At 49.0% G+C, this 18697-nt stretch overlaps 1 protein-coding gene across 1 annotated transcript in view; it reads right to left on the bottom strand.

Annotated features, from left to right (window-relative positions):
• LOC310659059 (uncharacterized protein) overlaps nt 1-10048 on the bottom strand; it is a 50697-nt gene extending 40649 nt beyond the window's left edge. Inside the window, exons 1-3 of the mRNA XM_083402007.1 lie at nt 9927-10048; nt 2594-2755; nt 1143-1270 (exon numbers count right to left, since the gene is read on the bottom strand). Coding sequence (XP_083258133.1) covers nt 1143-1270; nt 2594-2755; nt 9927-9981 — 345 coding nt within the window. The 5' untranslated portion in view covers nt 9982-10048. The remainder of the gene's footprint in view (nt 1-1142; nt 1271-2593; nt 2756-9926) is intronic.
• Between the last annotated feature and the right edge of the window lie 8649 nt (nt 10049-18697).

The following is an 18697-nucleotide window of genomic DNA, read 5'->3' as shown; positions in this document are numbered from 1 at the left end:
TAAATACAATATACTCCCACAGAGACTACCTTACACTGCGTTTAAAACCAAAATCGCATTTGGGTAGAAACTGTTTCTCAGGCGGCTAGTCCTAGTCTTTATAACCCTGGACCTTCTTCCAGAAGGCAGAAGCTGAAAGAGATCATTTCCGGGGTGCGCACTATCCTGCACTATCTCTGCAGCTTTCTTATGGCACCTGGAAGCATAGATTTGATCCAAGCTGGGAAGAATGCACCCAGTTATTCTCTCCACAGTCTTGACAACCCTGGACAGCATTGTTTTTCCCAAACCACACACAGAGAACGTAAGTTAATATGCTCTCCACAGTACAATGGTAAAATGCCATCAACAGGTCCTTTGAGAGATTGTTTTCCCGGAGGATTCTCAGAAATTATAACCTCTGCTGTGCTCTCTTCATTGGGTCTTTGTGGTTTGAGGACCCGATCCCCACGTAGTGGAATGAAAACACAAGGACACGTGATATAAGGTTAATGGGCAAGAAAAGGCCACAACTTTATTGATTACAGCAAGTGAAAAGGTATTGGCTTAGGCATTGGATTACGTCAGCTGACTCAGAGAGGGGTGAGTCTAAAACAAGGGGGGTTTATTCACCAGTAGGTGGAGCCTGTTGATGCTAATCCAACTATAGGCTCTCCCCTGATGTCACCGAGGGTCTGCCATGGCCTCCCGCCAAGCAGGCATCGGACAGAATACACGACCGCCGGATTCCTTTAACGCAATACCCAAAATTGAAGGCGCAGGCGATGGCAACACCTAGCCCTTCGACACACCACAACACATTATTCCAATGCCTAACCGCCACCCGAGCCCAAAAGGCTCGCCGCCAATACCCTCACAGCTGTAACCAATCCCTGATGCTGATGCTGATGCTATTTAACCAATACTATTTAACCAATGCTATTCAACCAACTCGCGACGGGACGACAAAAAGTGAGGCCGGAAGGCTGGTGCCACAGCAATTTAGGCTGCTAAACACGCCCCCTCGCAGGCACCTGGTTGGGTGTCTCCCCAGGTTAGGGCGTCTCTCAACTCCATTCCCAGGAATCGGAATGGGCACACCGGGCTCCGTTCCTCTCTGCCCTTTGCCATCGCCCGCCCTCCTCTCCCTGCCAGGAACTCACCTTGTAATTGTTGGAGAGCTTGTGAGCCTCCACCTCGTTCTCTGCGGTGAGGGTGGTCTTGACCAGGCAGCCATCGCATGTCGGGACTTCCTCGGAGTGGTGGGGGCAGCAGGAAGGGTTCGAAAACACTAGGGAGGGAGGAAGACAGCGGACAGAGGCGTCAGGAGACGTCACGGGTATTGTTATGTACTGAGTTGAATAGGATCCAGAATGCAGCAGTCTGATTGGTCCTAGAACAATAGGATCCAGAATGCAGCAGTCTGATTGGTCCTAGAACAATAGGATCCAGAATGCAGCAGTCTGGTTGGTCCTAGAACAATAGGATCCAGAATGCAGCAGTCTGATTGGTCCTAGAACAATAGGATCCAGAATGCAGCAGTCTGGTTGGTCCTAGAACAATAGGATCCAGAATGCAGCAGTCTGGTTGGTCCTAGAACAATAGGATCCAGAATGCAGCAGTCTGATTGGTCCTAGAACAATAGGATCCAGAATGCAGCAGTCTGGTTGGTCCGAGAACTAAAGGATCCAGAATGCAGCAGTCTGGTTGGTCCTAGAACAATAGGATCCAGAATGCAGCAGTCTGGTTGGTCCTAGAACAATAGGATCCAGAATGCAGCAGTCTGGTTGGTCCTAGAACAATAGGATCCAGAATGCCGCAGTCTGGTTGGTCCTAGAACAATAGGATCCAGAATGCAGCAGTCTGGTTGGTCCTAGAACAATAGGATCCAAAATGCAGCAGTCTGGTTGGTCCTAGAACAAAAGGATCCAGAATGCAGCAGTCTGGTTGGTCCTAGAAAAATAGGATCCAGAATGCAGCAGTCTGGTTGGTCCGAGAACTAAAGGATCCAGAATGCAGCAGTCTGGTTGGTCCGAGAACAAAATGATCCAGAATGCAGCAGCCTGATTGGTCCACAGGAGCCACCCAATCCAACTCCGGGTGGAAGTGAATCCGCAGCCTGATTGGCCTACGGGAGAATCCCAGAATTAGCCAACCACGTGGGGCCCATTGTGTAAACAATGTATATAAAGCAGACATTTTGGGGAAACTTTCATTCCTCACTACGATGAGCTGAATAAAGAGCATGAAATCCACAACAGAGCCCAGGGCTTGCCGATCAGAAGGTTGGCGGTTCGAATCCCCGCGACGGGGTGAGCTCCCGCTCGGTCCCTGCTCCTGCCAACCTAGCAGTTCGAAAGCACCTCAAAGTGCAAGTAGATAAATAGGTACCAATCTGGCAGGAAGGTAAACGGCGTTTTCGTGCGCTGCTCTGGTTCGCCAGAAGCGGCTTAGTCCTGCTGGCCACATGACCCGGAAGCTGTATGCCGGCTCCCTCGGCCAGTAAAGCGAGATGAGCGCCACAACCCCAGAGTCGGCCACGACTGAACCTAATGGTCAGGGGTCCCTTTACCTTTTACAATAGAAGCTCCCCGATTCCACACCCACACCTTACCTGGCAGTATCCTGGGGGTCAGGATGCCATGCATGAGTTGGTGTGACCCCGAATGGAGGTCCCCCACGTCCCCATGGGTGTTGTTGACGGCAGCGCAGTGCCGGTCGCAGAGAGACCCCCTCCGATGTGGGTCAGCCTTGGGCTCCAGTTCTTTGGGGAAGTCTGGAAGGGGAGACAGAATGGCTGTCAGATAAATGCTGGAAGTTACCGTATTTTCCCATCTATAAGACGCCCCCTATTTTGGGGGGACTCCGGTTTAAGAAAATGGGGGGGGGGGTATGACCTCCATGTATAAGACGCCCCCACATTTTTGACATTATTTTTAAGGGGCAAAAACCTAGTCTTATACACAGAAAAATACAATACGATTCGATAATCTTTATTGTCACTGTCATGATGAAAAGAAAGGAAGTTAGTAATTTGAACTAGTTAATTATATTAGAAAATGAATATTGGAAAATTGCTAAAATGAGATTTAATGAAAATCAGTTAGGAAGGATTTGAGGAAGTCACTTAACAATGGAAATTAGCTTGGATTTTGATTGGAAGAAATTTTCTATGTTTGTTTTTCATATGTTTTGTTTTATGTGTTATGTTGTAGTTGTTAAAAATTTGGAAATTAATTAAAAAATTGGTTGGAAAAGATAATCTTTATTATCATTGTCCCATACAGAACAACGAAACTGGGGGGAAAAAAATCTACATAAGGCCTTCAAAACCAACAAGCCTGCTATCCCAGCTATCCCAACCTGGCTAGCCCCCTAAAAACTCTGATATTTTAAAAATACAATATACTCCTATAGAAACTCCTTACATTGCATTTAAAACCAAAATCGCATTTCGATTCTCAGGCGGTTAATCCTTGTCTTTATAACCCTGTACTGGTAACTCAGCCTTGAAAGTGGCCCACAACTCTTGGGGGGGGGATTAAAAATCTGCTAATATGGTGAGCCCCTAGGAATTTGACACCACTCTGCTATGTACAGAACATTCCTCCAAAGGGATCAGAATAGCTCCACAGATGTTTCTCTGCACTGCTGTGTGTACACAAGAACAGGGAGCTTTGGGAAATCGCAGTTTCCCAGATTGCAGAAGGACTGGCCCTGTCCTTTAAAAAGATACCTTTCGGACGTTAGATATACAGTGGTACCTTGGTTCTCAAACTTAATCCATTCCAGAAGTCGGTTCCAAAACCAAAGCGCTCCAAAACCAAGGCACGCTTTCCCATAGAAAGCAATGCAAATTGGATTTATCCGTTCCAGACTTTTAAAAACAACCCCTAAAACAGCAATTTAACATGAATTTTACTATCTAACGAGACTGATCCATAAAATGATAGCAATAAACAATGTACTGCAGTCACACAATCAATCGGTAGCTGAACTGGGTTCCACACAGTCACAAAAACAAATTAACCGATAAAGCCTCGAAAACAAAAACGCCTTTTAGGGCTTTCAAGGTCAGCATCAACACTTTGAATTGTGCTCGGAAATGTACTGGGAGCCAATGTAGGTCTTTCAGGACTGGTGTTATATGGTCTCAGCGGCCGCTCCCAGTCACCAGTCTAGCTGCCGCATTCTGGATTAGTTGTAGTTTCCAGGTCACCTTCAAAGGTAGCCCCACATAGAGCGCATTGCGGTAGTGCAAGCGGGAGATAACCAGAGCATGCACCACTCTGGCGAGACAGTTTGTAGGCAGGGAGGGTCTCATCCTGAATTCCAGATTGAGCTGGTAGACAGCTGCCCTGGACACAGAATTGACCTGCGCCTCCATGGACAGCTGTGAGTCCAAAATGACTCCCAGGCTGCGCACCTGGTCCTTCAGGGGCACAGTTGCCCCATTCAGGACCAGGGAGTTGTAAGGCTTGTAGAGAGCAAAATGCCTGCGGCGCCGTGAAATCACAGCCCCACGGAAAGCCAACGGACTTGCCACCTGACACCAAGGGACTGGCGCAAGCATCAGATGATGGCGAGGAGAATTATGCGCAGCCCGTGGGGTGCGGGGCTCACATGATGCGCACCAAGGCAATCAATTAGACACCACTGAGAGATTAAGGGCAGCTTAACCGTCTCAGAGCCTTAAGAGGTCTTGGGATGAACATCAACAAAGGAAGGAGGGAGGAGAGAGGGAATCATCACCCCCCCACACAGGGAAACCAAGGGACGCGATGCGTTAGCTCAGGGGTCAGCAGACTTTTTAAGCAGGGGGCCGGTCCACTGTCCCTCAGGCCTTGGGGGGGGGGCGGACTCTAATTCTGGGGTGGAAATGAACCAATTCCTATGCCCCACAAATAATCCAGAGATGCATTTGAAATAAAAGGACACATTCTACTCATGTAAAAACACTCTGATTCCCAGACTATCTGCAGGACAGATTTAGAAGGCCTTAGTTTGACACAACATTGATGGCAGAAAGTGAGGAGGAATTAAAGAACCTCTTAATGAGGGTGAAAGAGGAAAGCGCAAAATATGGTCTGAAGCTCAACATCAAAAAACCGAAGATCATGGCCACTGGTCCCATCACCTCCTGGTAAATAGAAGGGGAAGAAATGGAGGCAGTGAGAGATTTTACTTTCTTGGGCTCCGTGATCACTGCAGATGGTGACAGCAGTCACGAAATTAAAAGACAGGCCAGATTTAGAAGGCCTTAGTTTGCCTACCTAAACAGCATCTTAAAAAGCAGAGACATCACCTTGCCAACAAAGGTCCGTATAGTTAAAGGTATGGTTTTCCCAGTAGTGATGTATGGAAGTGAGAGCTGGACCATAAAGAAGGCTGATCGCCGAAGAATGGATGCTTTTGAATTCTGGTGCTGGAGGAGACTCTGGAGAGTCCCATGGACTGCAAGAAGATCCAACCTCTCCATTCGGAAGGAAATCAGCCCTGAGTGCTCACTGGAAGGACAGATCCTGAAGGTGAGGCTCCAAGACTTTGGCCACCTCATGAGAAGAGAAGACTCCCTGGAAAAGACCCTGATGTTGGGAAAGATGGAAGGCACAAGGAGAAGGGGACAACAGAGGACGAGATGGTTGGACAGTGTTCTTGAAGCTCCCAGCATGAGTTTGACCAAACTGCGGGAGGCAGTGGAAGACAGGAGGGCCTGGCGTGCTCTGGTCCAGGGGGTCACGAAGAGTCGGACACGACTAAACAACAAGTTTGCCTATCCATGCATTAGCTCCCTGCCCCGAAGCCTAGAGCAGCAACTATCCCAACTTCACACCCTCCAGAAGTTGTTGCACTACAGCTCACAGCATCCTTGTCCATCGGCCGTGTGAAATGAGGATGCTGTGAGTTGCGAGTCCCACAGCAACCTGGAAGGCCTTATCCCTGGTCTGCAGCAGGGGTGGGGCTCGCTCCTGACCCAGATTGTGTGCCCCACATGCAGATGGCCCCAGCTTCAGGTAGCTCTGGGAGAGAGACCTTCATCTGGAACCCAGGACAGCTGCTGCCAGCCAGTGCAAAGAATAAAAAAACACATCCCAGGAACAGAAATGAAAACATCAGGTCATATTCAACTAAGTTTCACTAGGAGTAAGGTAAAGGCAAAGGGACCCCTGACCATTAGGTCCAGTTGTGTCCGACTCTGGGGTTGCGGCGCTCATCTCGCTTTATTGGCCAAGGGAGCCGGCATACAGCTTCCGGGTCATGTGGCCAGCATGACTAAGCCTCTTCTGGCGAACCAGAGCAGTGCACGGAAATGCCGTTTACCTTCCCGCCAGAGTGGTACCTACTTATCTACTTGCGCTGGTGTGCTTTCGAACTGCTAGGTTGGCAGGAGCAGGGACTGAGCAACAGGAGCTCACCCCGTCGCGGGGATTCAAACCACCGACCTTCTGATCGGCAAGCCCTAGGCTCTGTGGTTTAACCCACAGTGCCACCCGCGTCCCTTTTTCACTAGGAGTAGGTGCGCTGAAATGAATGAACACAACTAAGGCCCCATCTGAACCATACATTGAAAGAATCACTCCATCACTGCCATGGCTTCTCCCAAGGAATCCTGGGAGCTGTAGTTTGTTAAAAAGCTGCCAAGCGTTAACACAAGACCCCTGCTCCCTTCGCAGAACTACAATTCCCAGAGCGCCCTGGGAAGAAGGATTGGTTGCTAAAGCACTCTGGAAATCTCAGCTCTGCTAAGAGGGAGAAAATGGGTTCTCCTAACCACTCTTAGAAAACTACCGTTCCCAGAATGCTTGCAGGGAGAGCCATAGCTGTTTAAAGTGGTAAGATGCTACTTTCAATGCACGACATAGATCAGGCATAGGCAAACTCAGCCCTCCAGACGTTTTGGGACTACAACTCCCATCATCCCTAGCTAACAGGACCAGTGATCAGGGATGATGGGAGTTGTAGTCCCAAAAAACCTCTGGAGGGCCGAGTTTGCCTACGCCTGACGTAGATGGTGCTATTGGCTTTAGCGCCCCCTACTGTCAGCCTCCGAGTTTTCTGCCCAATGAGTTGTAGTTTCAGCTTGAAATGGGTGGGAACTTGCTTCCCCCGCAAGGTGAGGGTTTGAGGCAGAGACGTGCAAAGCCCCACACAATCGCAGCGCAAACACGATCTTATCCACCAAGGCCGTGAAAGAGGCCCTGTTGGTGACCCAGAATTTTCTTTTTAAGGAGGTGCAGGAGGAGACAAGACAATGGAAGAATTTAGGGTCAAAGACTATCAAGATAAAACCTGATTTTATCTGGCAACTCCGGAAGATGGGGAAAAACGAGTGCTTTCGGCTCCAAGAGCTTGGGCTCTGTTGTGAAGCAATGAATGCAACTTCTTCCTTAATTCCCTGTGGCGTCTGGCTTCTAGAAGCAGGATACAGAATCGCAGAATGGTAGACGGGGCCACGAGGGTCATCTAGCCCAACCCCCTGCGACGCAGGAATCTTTCGCCCAATGTGGGATTCGAACCCACAACCCGCAAGTTAAGAGTCTCGTGCTCTGTCGACAGAGCTAAACCTCATGGATGCTCTGCTTTAAATAAGAACAGAAGAAGAATCCTACAAGCTGGATCAGGCCTGTCTAGGCCAGCATCCTGTTCTCACAGCGGCCAACCAGATGCCTCAATGGGCAGGATCTGACCGCAACAGCTCGCTTTCCCCACTAGGAATTCCCAGCAAATAGTATTTTTCAGAGCTGTACCGCCTGTGGCCAGTAGCCACAGTGATAGCGTTACCCTCCCTCCATTTATCTCGCCCTTTTGAAATGCCAAGGTCCGCTAATCCCCAAGAATTCAGGGTGATTGGCTGGATCAATGGGCAGCAGAGTGATCTCATCTTTCCAGCATTTCAAATCTGAAATCTTAATTACCCTTCAATCCTCTGGACCACTACGGACAGAAAGAGCAGCAGGTGAGGGACTTTGTACAAAATGCCTTAAGACAGGGCTCAGCAAACTTTTTCAGCAGGGGCACAGTCCACTGTCCCTCAGACCTTGTGGGGGGCCGGACTATATTTTTGGGGAAAATATGAATGAATTCCTGTGCCCCACAAATAACCCAGAGATGCATTTTAAATAAAAGGACACAATTCTACTCATGTAAAAACACCAGGCAGGCCCCACAAATAACCCAGAGATGCATTTGAAATAAAGGACACATTCTACTCATGCAAAAACACACTGATTCCCGGACTGTCCACGGGCCGGATTTAAAAGGCGATTGGGCCGCATCCAGCCCCCGGGCCTTAGTTTGCATACCCATCTCTTAAGACAGGCTTCCTCAACCTCGGCCTTCCAGATGTTTTGGGCCTACAAATCCCATGCTCCCTCGCTAGCAGGACCAGTGGTCAGGGATGATGGGAATTGTAGTCCAAAACATCTGGAGGGCCGAGGTTGAGGAAGCCTGCCTTAAGAGGACCCTCGCTCTCCAGCCTGACGAGCATCGTTTGACACTCGCATGCCCCATTTGGGATAAAGGCAGGGCCGGATTTCGGTTTTATGAGGCCCTCAGCTCCAAAAGGCAGTGTGAAGTCTTGCTTCCCAGCTGAGGGTTCCCTGCCCCCTCCTGCTTGCACGAAAGTAGGAATGGGATTGGGGCTGCTCCGATGGGAAGGGAGGCATCGCGCTGCCCGAGCCTCGCCACAGCCGCCGCTCTCGGCCCTCCTTCTCCGCCTTCTGTGCCTGACCCACTGCGAACCGCTTCCCCACCACCACCGCCGAAGAACCCACAACTCAGGGGCTGCTCAGGCTCATGGAAAAAGGTGATAGAAGCCTCGGAGGAAGGGGGAACATGGCGGTTGAGGTCAAGGCGATGGCCACCCCTCTGCCACCACCATATGGCTGCAGCATCAACGTCCCGAACTATCTATCTATCTATCTATCTATTTAAAGTGTCCCCGGATTCATAGAAAAATATCTGGTACCCTTACAAGGGTCATCCAGTCCAAACTCTCGGCTAAAGCATCCATGACAGGTTGCCATCCAAATTCTACTTTAAAACCAGCAAGGAAGGAGAGTCCGCAATCTCCAGAGGCAGCCCGTTCTAGCTTCACAATGCAAATTTATTTTAAAAGCTGCATTTAGAATTGTTACACTACTCTCTTCCAAACTTAAAAACGGAAAGCGTAATGCTGGTGGTCAACATAGAGGTTTAAAGACTGTCTCAAGGCAAATCTAAAAAAATGTAGTATAAACACCAACAATTGAGAAACACTGGCCTGCGAGTGCTCCAGTTGGAGAACAGCCTTGACCAAAGGTGTCATGGCTTTGAAGACACTCGAACTCAGGACGCAAGGGAGAAACGTGCTAAGAGGAAGGCACGCTTGGCAAATCCACACCGTGATCAGCTCCCGCCCAGTAACCAATGTCCCCACTGTGGAAGGACGTGTGGGTCCAGAATTGGCCTCCACAGTCACTTACGGACCCACTGTTAAAACCGTGTTTATGGAAGACAATCTTACTCGGCTACGAGGGATCGCCGAAGAAGAATTTAAAAATATTTTTATGCCACCTTTAAAGCTAAACACCTTCTCAAGGTGCTTTGCGAAACCTAAACCAGCAATATAGACGTACACACGTGCACAATATTAATCTCAGGGTTGTGGGATCAAGCCCGACTTTGGGCAAATGATTCCTGCGTCGCAGGGGGTTGGACTAGATGACCCTCGGAGTTCCTTCCAATTCTACATTATCCGCTCGAGGGCCAACGCTCCAGCAGTATGCAACCCCTTGCTTTGCATGCCAAAGGTCGCCAGTTCGATCCCCGGGTGGGGCTAGAAAAAAGACCTCTCCAAAAAAGCGCATGAAAATCTGGAGAGCTGTTTCTCCTCCTCCTCTAGGGGAGATGCTCCGGCCCGGACCCTACTTCGCCCCCTTCCCCGCGGAAGATAAGCGACCCCTCACCGCAGTTGTCGTGCGTGTGCCTCCGCCTGCGCGCGTGATCCGCGTCCGCCGACATCGCCGCGCAAACCGGCTCCGGGTTCGCCACCGCCTCCAGCGCTGCGCTCCGGCGCGCAACTGACCGCGGGCGCCTCTCCAAGCTCCGCTTCCCCGGGCGAGTCCAGCACGTGCCGGGGGTGGGTCTGGGTCCAGCCCCAAGGAGGAGGTGGGGCTGGGGGTCGGGGGGTCGGGAGGGGCAGCAAGGCAGGCAGGCAGGCAGGCAGGCAGGCAGGCAGGCGGCGCGGTGGGGCAGCGAGCGCCGCCTCTCCTTTCTCTCGCTGCGCAAAGCGTGCGCTCTCCTAGGCGCGCGCTTGGCTTTTTAAAGGCGCCAGTCCTCAGGGCGACTCTTCCGCGCGGGAGCGAGCTCCGCCGCCGAGACCTGGCCGAAGGGGCTGCGAAGCTTCCCTGGGAGGAGAAAGTCGCTGCAAAGGAGCGGAGCGCGGTGGGTTGCGCGCGCAAAGGGACCCGTGTACGGGGAACGTGTGAATGGGGCCAAACGCAGCAGGCGTGCGTATGTGGGTGCTTTTAGGGCGCAGTTGTTTTGGAGTGAGGGTTACTCTGAAAGGTCCCCAAAACTAACATTTTTACACGTAATACTGTATTTTTCAGGGAAGTTTTCAATGTGTGACATTTTAATGTATTTTTAATCTTTGTTGGAAGCCGCGCAGACTGGCTGGGGAAACCCAGCCAGATGGGCGGGGTACAAATAATAAATTATTATTATTATTATTACTATTACTCTTATTATTATTTTGCAATGTTTTGTTAAAGTTGTCTGTTGTCGCTTCAGTTCTCTTTGCACCTCTTAAGAGATATTTTTAACATTTTAAGCGGTATAGAAATTAAGTAATCTATAATCAGGTTAAGGAAAGGCAAGAATTAACTCTGTCCTAGTGAGGAGGGGAATGCATTCTGCACATGGCCATAAACACTGTTGTTTCTCAACCGGCAGTGGTGAGGAACTTCAGGCACAGAGGCCATAGGCGGCCCCCTAGGCCTCCCTTGGTGGCCCTTGGGAACCTTCCCCTAGGCCACACCTCCTCTCTCAGGCCACACCCCTCGCTGGCTGTGCTCCGCCCCCTTCTCAAGTGCTTTAGGGAGGCTACAAAGAAACCTCAAATTGTGATATAGCTTCTCTTGCTTGCCTGAATGAAGGATGGAGAGGTAGGTGGGTGCAGGAACACTCGTCTCTTGATCCAGTGGCATAGTGAAGGGGGGTGGGGTGGGGCCGGCCGCACCGGGCGCAACATCGGGGGGGGGAGGCTCGCTCGCACTCGCAGCTCTCTGCCCCTACCTGGCTCACTCACTCTCTCTCACTGCAGTGCTGGCTGTGCGCATCCGATCCGAGCCGCCGGGTCGCCGCCCACTGTGGAGGGGAGGGTGCCAGGCGTGCGGTGCGGTGCAGAGAGAGAGCGAGGGACTATCTGGGGGAGGGACAGTGCAGCGGGGGGGGGGGCGCAAATTACTTGCCTTGCCCCGGGTGCTGACAACCCATGCTACGCCACTGGCAGGAACACTCGTCTCTTGACCTGACAGGGTCATTGTGGGGGCTAGATGAGGAGTGGGGAGAACCATGTACCCCACCTTGAGCTCCTGGGAGAAAAAAAAGGGGATCATAGAATCTTAAGAGTTGGAAGGGACCCTGAGGGTCATCTAGTCCAACCCCCTGCAATGCAGGAATATGCACCTGTCCCGTACGAGGATCGAACCTGCAACCTTTGCATCAATAGGAGTATAGCATCTAGATCAAGGGAAGTAATAGTGCCACTGTATTCTGCTCTGGTCAGACCTCACCTGGAGTACTGTGTCCAGTTCTGGGCACCACAGTTCAAGAAGGACACTGACAAACTGGAACGTGTCCAGAGGAGGGCAACCAAAATGGTCAAAGGCCTGGAAACGATGCCTTATGAGCTTATGGGCTAAGGGAGCTGGGTATGTTTAGCCTGGAGAAGAGGAGGTTAAGGGGGGATATGATAGCCATGTTCAAATACATAAAAGGATGTCACATAGAGGAGGGAGAAAGGTTGTTTTCTGCTGCTCCAGAGAAGTGGACACGGAGCAATGGATCCAAACTACAAGAAAGAAGATTCCACCTAAACATTAGGAAGAACTTCCTGACAGTAAGAGCTGTTTGACAGTGGAATTTGCTGCCAAGGAGTGTGGTGGAGTCTCCTTCTTTGGAGGTCTTTAAGCAGAGGCTTGACAACCATTTGTCAGGAGTGCTCTGATGGTGTTTCCTGCTTGGCAGGGGGTTGGACTCGATGGCCCTTGTGGTCTCTTCCAACTCTATGATTCTATGATTCTATGATTCTTTGCGTTCTGCAACCTTGGCGTTATGAGCACCATGGTCTCACCAACTGAGCTATCCATGATAGAACTGCAATAAAATAAAAACTCGGTTTGATTTTTGCATGGCTAGAATGCAACTAATGGTACATAGGTGCATTGTTCCCCTGCCCACTTCATCTGCAGAGATATATGTGTATGCAGATTTTATCCTTTTTTTTATCTTGTAAACAGCCCTGAGATCTTCAGTTGATTGGCACTATATAAATGTAATAGATAATAATAATAACATATCCCCATTCCTTCTCTCTAGTCCTGGTCTGATATCCTAAGCCCATTTCTTTTACTGGCATTTATTTATGAATTTCCTGGGCAATATGCCTGGTCTAAGGGATGCGGGTGGCGCTGTGGGTTAAACCACTGAGCTTAGGGCTTGCCGATCAGAAGGTTGGCGGTTCGAATCCCTGCGACGGGGTGAGCTCCCGTTGCTTGGTCCCTGCTCCTGCCAACCTAGCCGTTCAAAAGCATGTCAAAGTGCAAGTAGATAAATAGGTACAGCTCTGGCGGGAAGATAAACGGCATTTCCGTGCGCTGTTCTGGTTTGCCAGAAGCGGCTTAGTCCTGCTGGCCACATGACCCGGAAGCTGTACACCGGCTCCCTCGGCCAATAAAGCGAGATGAGCGCCGCAACCCCAGAGTCGGCCACGACTGGACCTAATGGGCAGGGGTCCCTTTAACTTTTTAAGGAATGGCAGCATTCTGCATGGCATTAAATAGCAACAATGGCACAAACAAGGTTTCCTTCCTGTAGGCTATGGGGTGTGCAGATTTCAGGCATACAGGATCCACTTTTGGTCATTTATTTTACTAGGTTCCCAATATTCCCAACTATTGTTGTTGTTGTTTAGTCGTGTCCGACTCTTGGTGACCCCCTGGACCAGAGCACGCCAGGCACTCCTGTCTTCCACTGCCTCCCACAGTTTGGTCAAACTCATGTTAGTAGCTTCGAGAACACTGTCCAACCATCTTGTCCTCTGTCGTCCCCTTCTCCTTGTGCCCTCCATCTTTCCCAACATCCCCAACTATAGTAAAGGTAAAGGGACCCCTTACCATTAGGTCCAGTGGTGGCCGACTCTGGGGTTGCGGCGCTCATCTTGCTTTCAGGCCGAGGGAGCCGGCGTACAGCTTCCGGGTCATGTGGCCAGCATGACTAAGCCACTTCTGGCGAACCAGAGCAGCGCATGGAAACGCCGTTTACCTTCCCATCGGGGTGGTACCTATTTATCTACTTGCACTTTGACTTGCTTTTGAACTGCTAGGTGGGCAGGAGCAGGGACCGAGCAACGAGAGGTCACCCCATTGCAGGGATTTGAACCGCCGACCTTCTGATCAGCAAATCCTATGCTCTGTGGTTTAACCCACAGTGCCACTCGCATCCCAACTATAACCAGGTGCAAAAAAGTGCCCCAGGTAGAACTACAAGCAGATCCCAGAGATCTATAAGCAGATCCCAAACTGCTCCTTCTGCAGCGGATACGATCTTTGGCAGCAATCCCGTTTACCTTAATGGGACTTACTCTTGAGCAAACATGCTTGGTATCCTGCTGCTTCCAAGCCTGTTTCAATTCCAAGGATGCTCTGACATTTATATTTTCATTCTTATTCTCCAACCCCCGCTGTGATATGTTATAGGGGTTCCGCTCCATTTCGTAACAGATGAATTTTGTTTTGTTTTGTTTTTTGTTCACCAGAAATGATCAAGGGAAGTAATAGTGCCACTGTATTCTGCTCTGGTCAGACCTCACCTGGAGTACTGTGTCCAGTTCTGGGCACCACAGTTCAAGAAGGACACTGACAAACTGGAACGTGTCCAGAGGAGGGCAACCAAAATGGTCAAAGGCCTGGAAACGATGCCTTATGAGGAACGGCTAAGGGAGCTGGGCATGTTTAGCCTGGAGAAGAGGAGGTTAAGGGGTGATATGATAGCCATGTTCAAATATATAAAAGGATGTCACATAGAGGAGGGAGAAAGGTTGTTTTCTGCTGCTCCAGAGAAGCGGACACGGAGCAATGGATCCAAACTACAAGAAAGAAGATTCCACCTAAACATTAGGAAGAACGTCTTGACAGTAAGAGCTGTTCAACAGTGGAATTTGCTGCCAAGGAGTGTGGTGGAGTCTCCTTCTTTGGAGGTCTTTAAGCAGAGGCTTGACAACCATATGTCAGGAGTGCTCTGATGGTGTTTCCTGCTTGGCAGGGGGTTGGACTCAATGGCCCTTGTGGTCTCTTCCAACTCTATGATTCTATGATCTTGTCAGTGCTGTGGTTATTTTATTGTTTACTTCTGCAATAGTTCAATTCAAGCTGCAATAGTTAACTCTCAAGAACTAGGCCTAGGTTAGGTTTGTAGCAAAGAGATAATTCTGAACTGATTAGCCAGTAGTGCAAATCCAATTGACGGCGAATGATTTATTGAATCTGATTAGGTCTGGCAAGATATGCTGTACTGGATAAGGGAACCAGCTATTTATGTTCTCGCTTTATACCTTTGACTGTTGGTGGGGCTTTAGAGTTCTGTGTAGCAATGATGCCAGGATAGCAAGCCGGAGCGTTCTGCTGCTAACACGAAAGTCACAGTTCTTCCACAAAGGGAGACTCCAGCATGCAATCAAGTGTATCAGCAAGTCTGATGCTATATCCAGTTAGGGCTCCCTCTCTCCAGACTGTGATTTTCTCTCCTGCTAAAGGCGCAGTTAGGGCTGCAAAGCTAGGAAGGTTGCATTAATCACCCAGTTATTCTCAATGGTCACAACTGACCTGGCATTGTCACAGACTGCACACCACCCATTTCATACCACTGTTCACCATGTGGTTTTTTTTAAAAAATGTATGTATATCTGTGCTTCAGGGATAACATTTCACGCAGCTGATGAAATGTGGACTAATCAACTAAAGCTTATCTCCTTTTAAATCCGTTAAGTCTCTACAAGGCTCTCTTTTATACTTCCTACAGAGACACCCGGAGCCCCTGCAAGCGTTGCAAGAAAATTTTCCGCTGTGAACATGCTTCTCCTCGCTAATGCTAAGCTTCAAAATGGGGAGTGATGTTTCAGCTGGGTTTTGGGTAGGGTATTGTGTGTTGTTTTATACTGTCAACTATGACGACCCCTTTGGCTGAAGCTAGCACTGTGGGCAAAAACCATGTTATCAAGTCACCCCACACCTCCATAGGGCTGGGGCACATTTCGGCTTTGGGGAACTCATAAAACGAGAGTTCAAAAACCACAGCAGAGTAGAATTTTTTTTTTTATTAGGGTTGGCTGAGGTGCCAGAAAATAGCAAGCAAGCTTTCAAGTTCCCCACAAACTGGGGAGACCCATCTCCTCTGGTTCTATCAGCAATTCCTTTTGGGATAATATAAGGGTTTCCCATAACCCACAAACTGAACCCTGATACGTGTTGGACATTCATACACACGGGAAGAGTAATAAGCAATGAAAGTTGGTCAAAACCATATGAGTAAATAAACGTTTATGTTGTCAATATCGTCACTTTGTGGGCATCTCTGCTGTGTTGGCATAAGCCACAGGTCTTCTGCTAGTTCAGGTTTTGAGCTCACATTAATTTAGGGAAATGAAGTATCACCACACTTTTACAGGTGTGAATCTCTTACTGAGCTTACTGATTCCTGTTAGATGGAATCTCACACCTGGGCAATCAAAATGGATCTGGCTCACAGCAGTGGTCACCAAAAATCTTGTACAGACACGATCAGTGAACCAAAGACCTCCCCACTCTGTGCAAACTCAAGAGGTACTGAGGCCAACAAATAATCTACCAGTATGTGGGCCCTGCTATACAGACGCTTTCGACCTCAATGTGTTTTCTGCTTCTGTAGTTTTCCAATTTCCGTATTTGTCCAAACTCATACACCTATCTCCCATTTTGGTTGTTGCTGCTACATGTAGGTCTCGCTAACATGTTCTAAATCTTAAGTTGACGTGAAAAATCATCAAAATAGAATACGTTCCAAGAGCTCACCATTGACATAATTCCTTCTTCTGTATAGCCAGCAAGACAGCATCTGCCAGGGGCTGAGTTTTCAAGGGCTCACAACCCTGTACAAATCTGTACCGGGATACCAAAACAGTGAGACAAAAGACTCTGGCAGCCAGAATGAATGGTCATTTTTCTCTGCAGTTCCCAAAGAGGAAGTCTGGATGATTTTCAAAAGGTTTGCGGACAGGTAAAAAGGTAAAGGTAAAGGTACCCCTGCCCGTACGGGCCAGTCTTGACAGACTCTAGGGTTGTGTGCCCATCTCACTCAAGAGGCCGGGGGCCAGCGCTGTCCGGAGACACTTCCGGGTCACGTGGCCAGCGTGACATCGCTGCTCTGGCGAGCCAGAGCCGCACACGGAAACGCTGTTTACCTTCCTGCTAGTAAACGGTCCCTATTTATCTACTTGCACCCGGGAGTGCTTTCGAACTGCTAGGTTGGCAGGCGCTGGGACCGAACAACGGGAGCACACCCCGCCACGGGGATTCGAACCGCCAACCTTTCGATCGGCAAGCCCTAGGCACTGAGGCTTTTACCCAAAGCGCCACCCGCGTCCCTTGCGGACAGGTAGCAGCCTTTAAAAAAGCAGCAGGTAATGTATTGAAGCAGGAAAAGGCAGGGGGAATATTTGTTTTAAGCCGGAGAGGAGACCCTTAATTTTTCTCTTAAGGGTCAGTCAGCCCACTCTGGGGTTCATTTTTACCAAGATCGAGGCTGGCAAATTACGCCGAGAAAGGCTGCACTTTACAAAGGGTTTCTATACTGCAATTATTATTATTATTATTATTATTATTATTATTATTATTATTTAAGAAGTCTCTAATCAACCCTTGAAATATCTTCATAGGTGTATATGAAGAGCATTCAAATTTAGCTTTCAGCCTCTCAGAACATCTGTCATATTGTAAAACTACTGGCCCAAAGGAACTGGGCAGCCACTAGGAGGGACCAAGAACCACAGAGGTCCCTGTCAAAGCCATCTGCCTAGGGACTACTCAGTTGGTGGGCATATCATGTGGGCTGCTGGCTGCCTTTACGGTCTAGACAAGCTGTGCTTGAGGAGGCTGAAGTTAACAGTCGTCTTCTCAGAATACAGTGGTAACTTGGTTCTCAAACTTAATCCGTTCCGGCAGTCAGTTCCAAAACCAACATGCACGTTCCCATAGAAAGTAATGCAAAATGGATTGATCAGTTCCAGACTTTTAAAAACAACCCCTAAAACAGGAATTTAACATGAATTTTACTATCTAACGAGACCAGTGATCCACAAAATGAAAGCGATAAACAATGTACTGCAGTCACAGAATCAATCAGTAGCTGAACTGGGTTCCCCAGTCACAAAAACAAAACAAAAAGAGCCACCAAAACGCAAAATAAATAGCAAAAACAGACTCAAAATGGAAGCGTGGCACTCAAATCGGAACTGTAACACTCAAAACGGAGCATGTTCGGCTTCCAAAAAAGGTTCACAAACTGGAACACTTACTTCCGGGTTTGCAGTGTTTGGGTTCCAAGTTGTTTGAGTACCAAGGCGTTTGAGAACCAAGGAACCACTGTACAGTAAAACAGAGCTGGTAGTTGTCCAGTCAACCCTGCAGCTAGCGACTTTGTGTAGGGCTCAGAAGGAACTCTGGAGTTTATTCCCACAAGAGGCAGTGACGACCACCAGCTAAATGAGCCTTTGATCCCACAGGGCTCTTGCGTTCTTAATGGCTGTGCAATAGATATAAACTGCTTAGTAACACGGAATTATGCAGAAAGACAGAATGATGGGAGACTGATAGCTAGCTAGCTAGCTAGCTGAAGGCTGTAAAAGGATTCCCTTGATACCTTACAGGTGAAACTTGGAAAATTAGAATATAGTGGAAAAGTTCATTTATTTCAGTAATTCAATTACTGCCTCAATGCGGCGTGGCATGGATGCTATCAGCCTGTGGCATTGCTGAGGTGTTATGGAAGACCAGGATGCTTCAATAGCCGCTTTCAGCTCTTCTGCATTGCTCAGTCTCATGTCTCTCATCTTTCTCTTGCCATTGCCCCATAGATTCTCTATGGGGTTCAGGTCAGGTGGATTTGCTGGCCAATCAAGCACAGTAATCCCATGGGCATTGAACCAGGTTTTGGTACTTTTGGCAGTGTAGGCAGGTGCCAAAGTCCTGCTGGAAAATGAAGTCAGCATCGCCATAAAGCTCATCTGCGGAAGGAAGCATGAAGGGCTCCAAAATCTCCTGGTAGATGGCTGTGTTGACCCTGGACTTCATGAAGCACAGTGGACCAACACCAGCTGATGACATGGCTCCCCAAATCAACACAGACTGTGGAAACTTCACACTGGACTTCAAGCATCTGGCATTGTGTGCCTCCCCATTCTTCCTCCAGACTCTGGGTCCTT

The sequence above is a fragment of the Podarcis tiliguerta genome (assembly GCF_965153285.1).
Source record: "Podarcis tiliguerta genome assembly, chromosome: 10".
Classification (NCBI taxonomy): Eukaryota; Metazoa; Chordata; class Lepidosauria; order Squamata; family Lacertidae; genus Podarcis; species Podarcis tiliguerta.
Note: the sequence above shows the minus strand (reverse complement) of the source record. Positions and strands in the feature narration are given on the sequence as shown.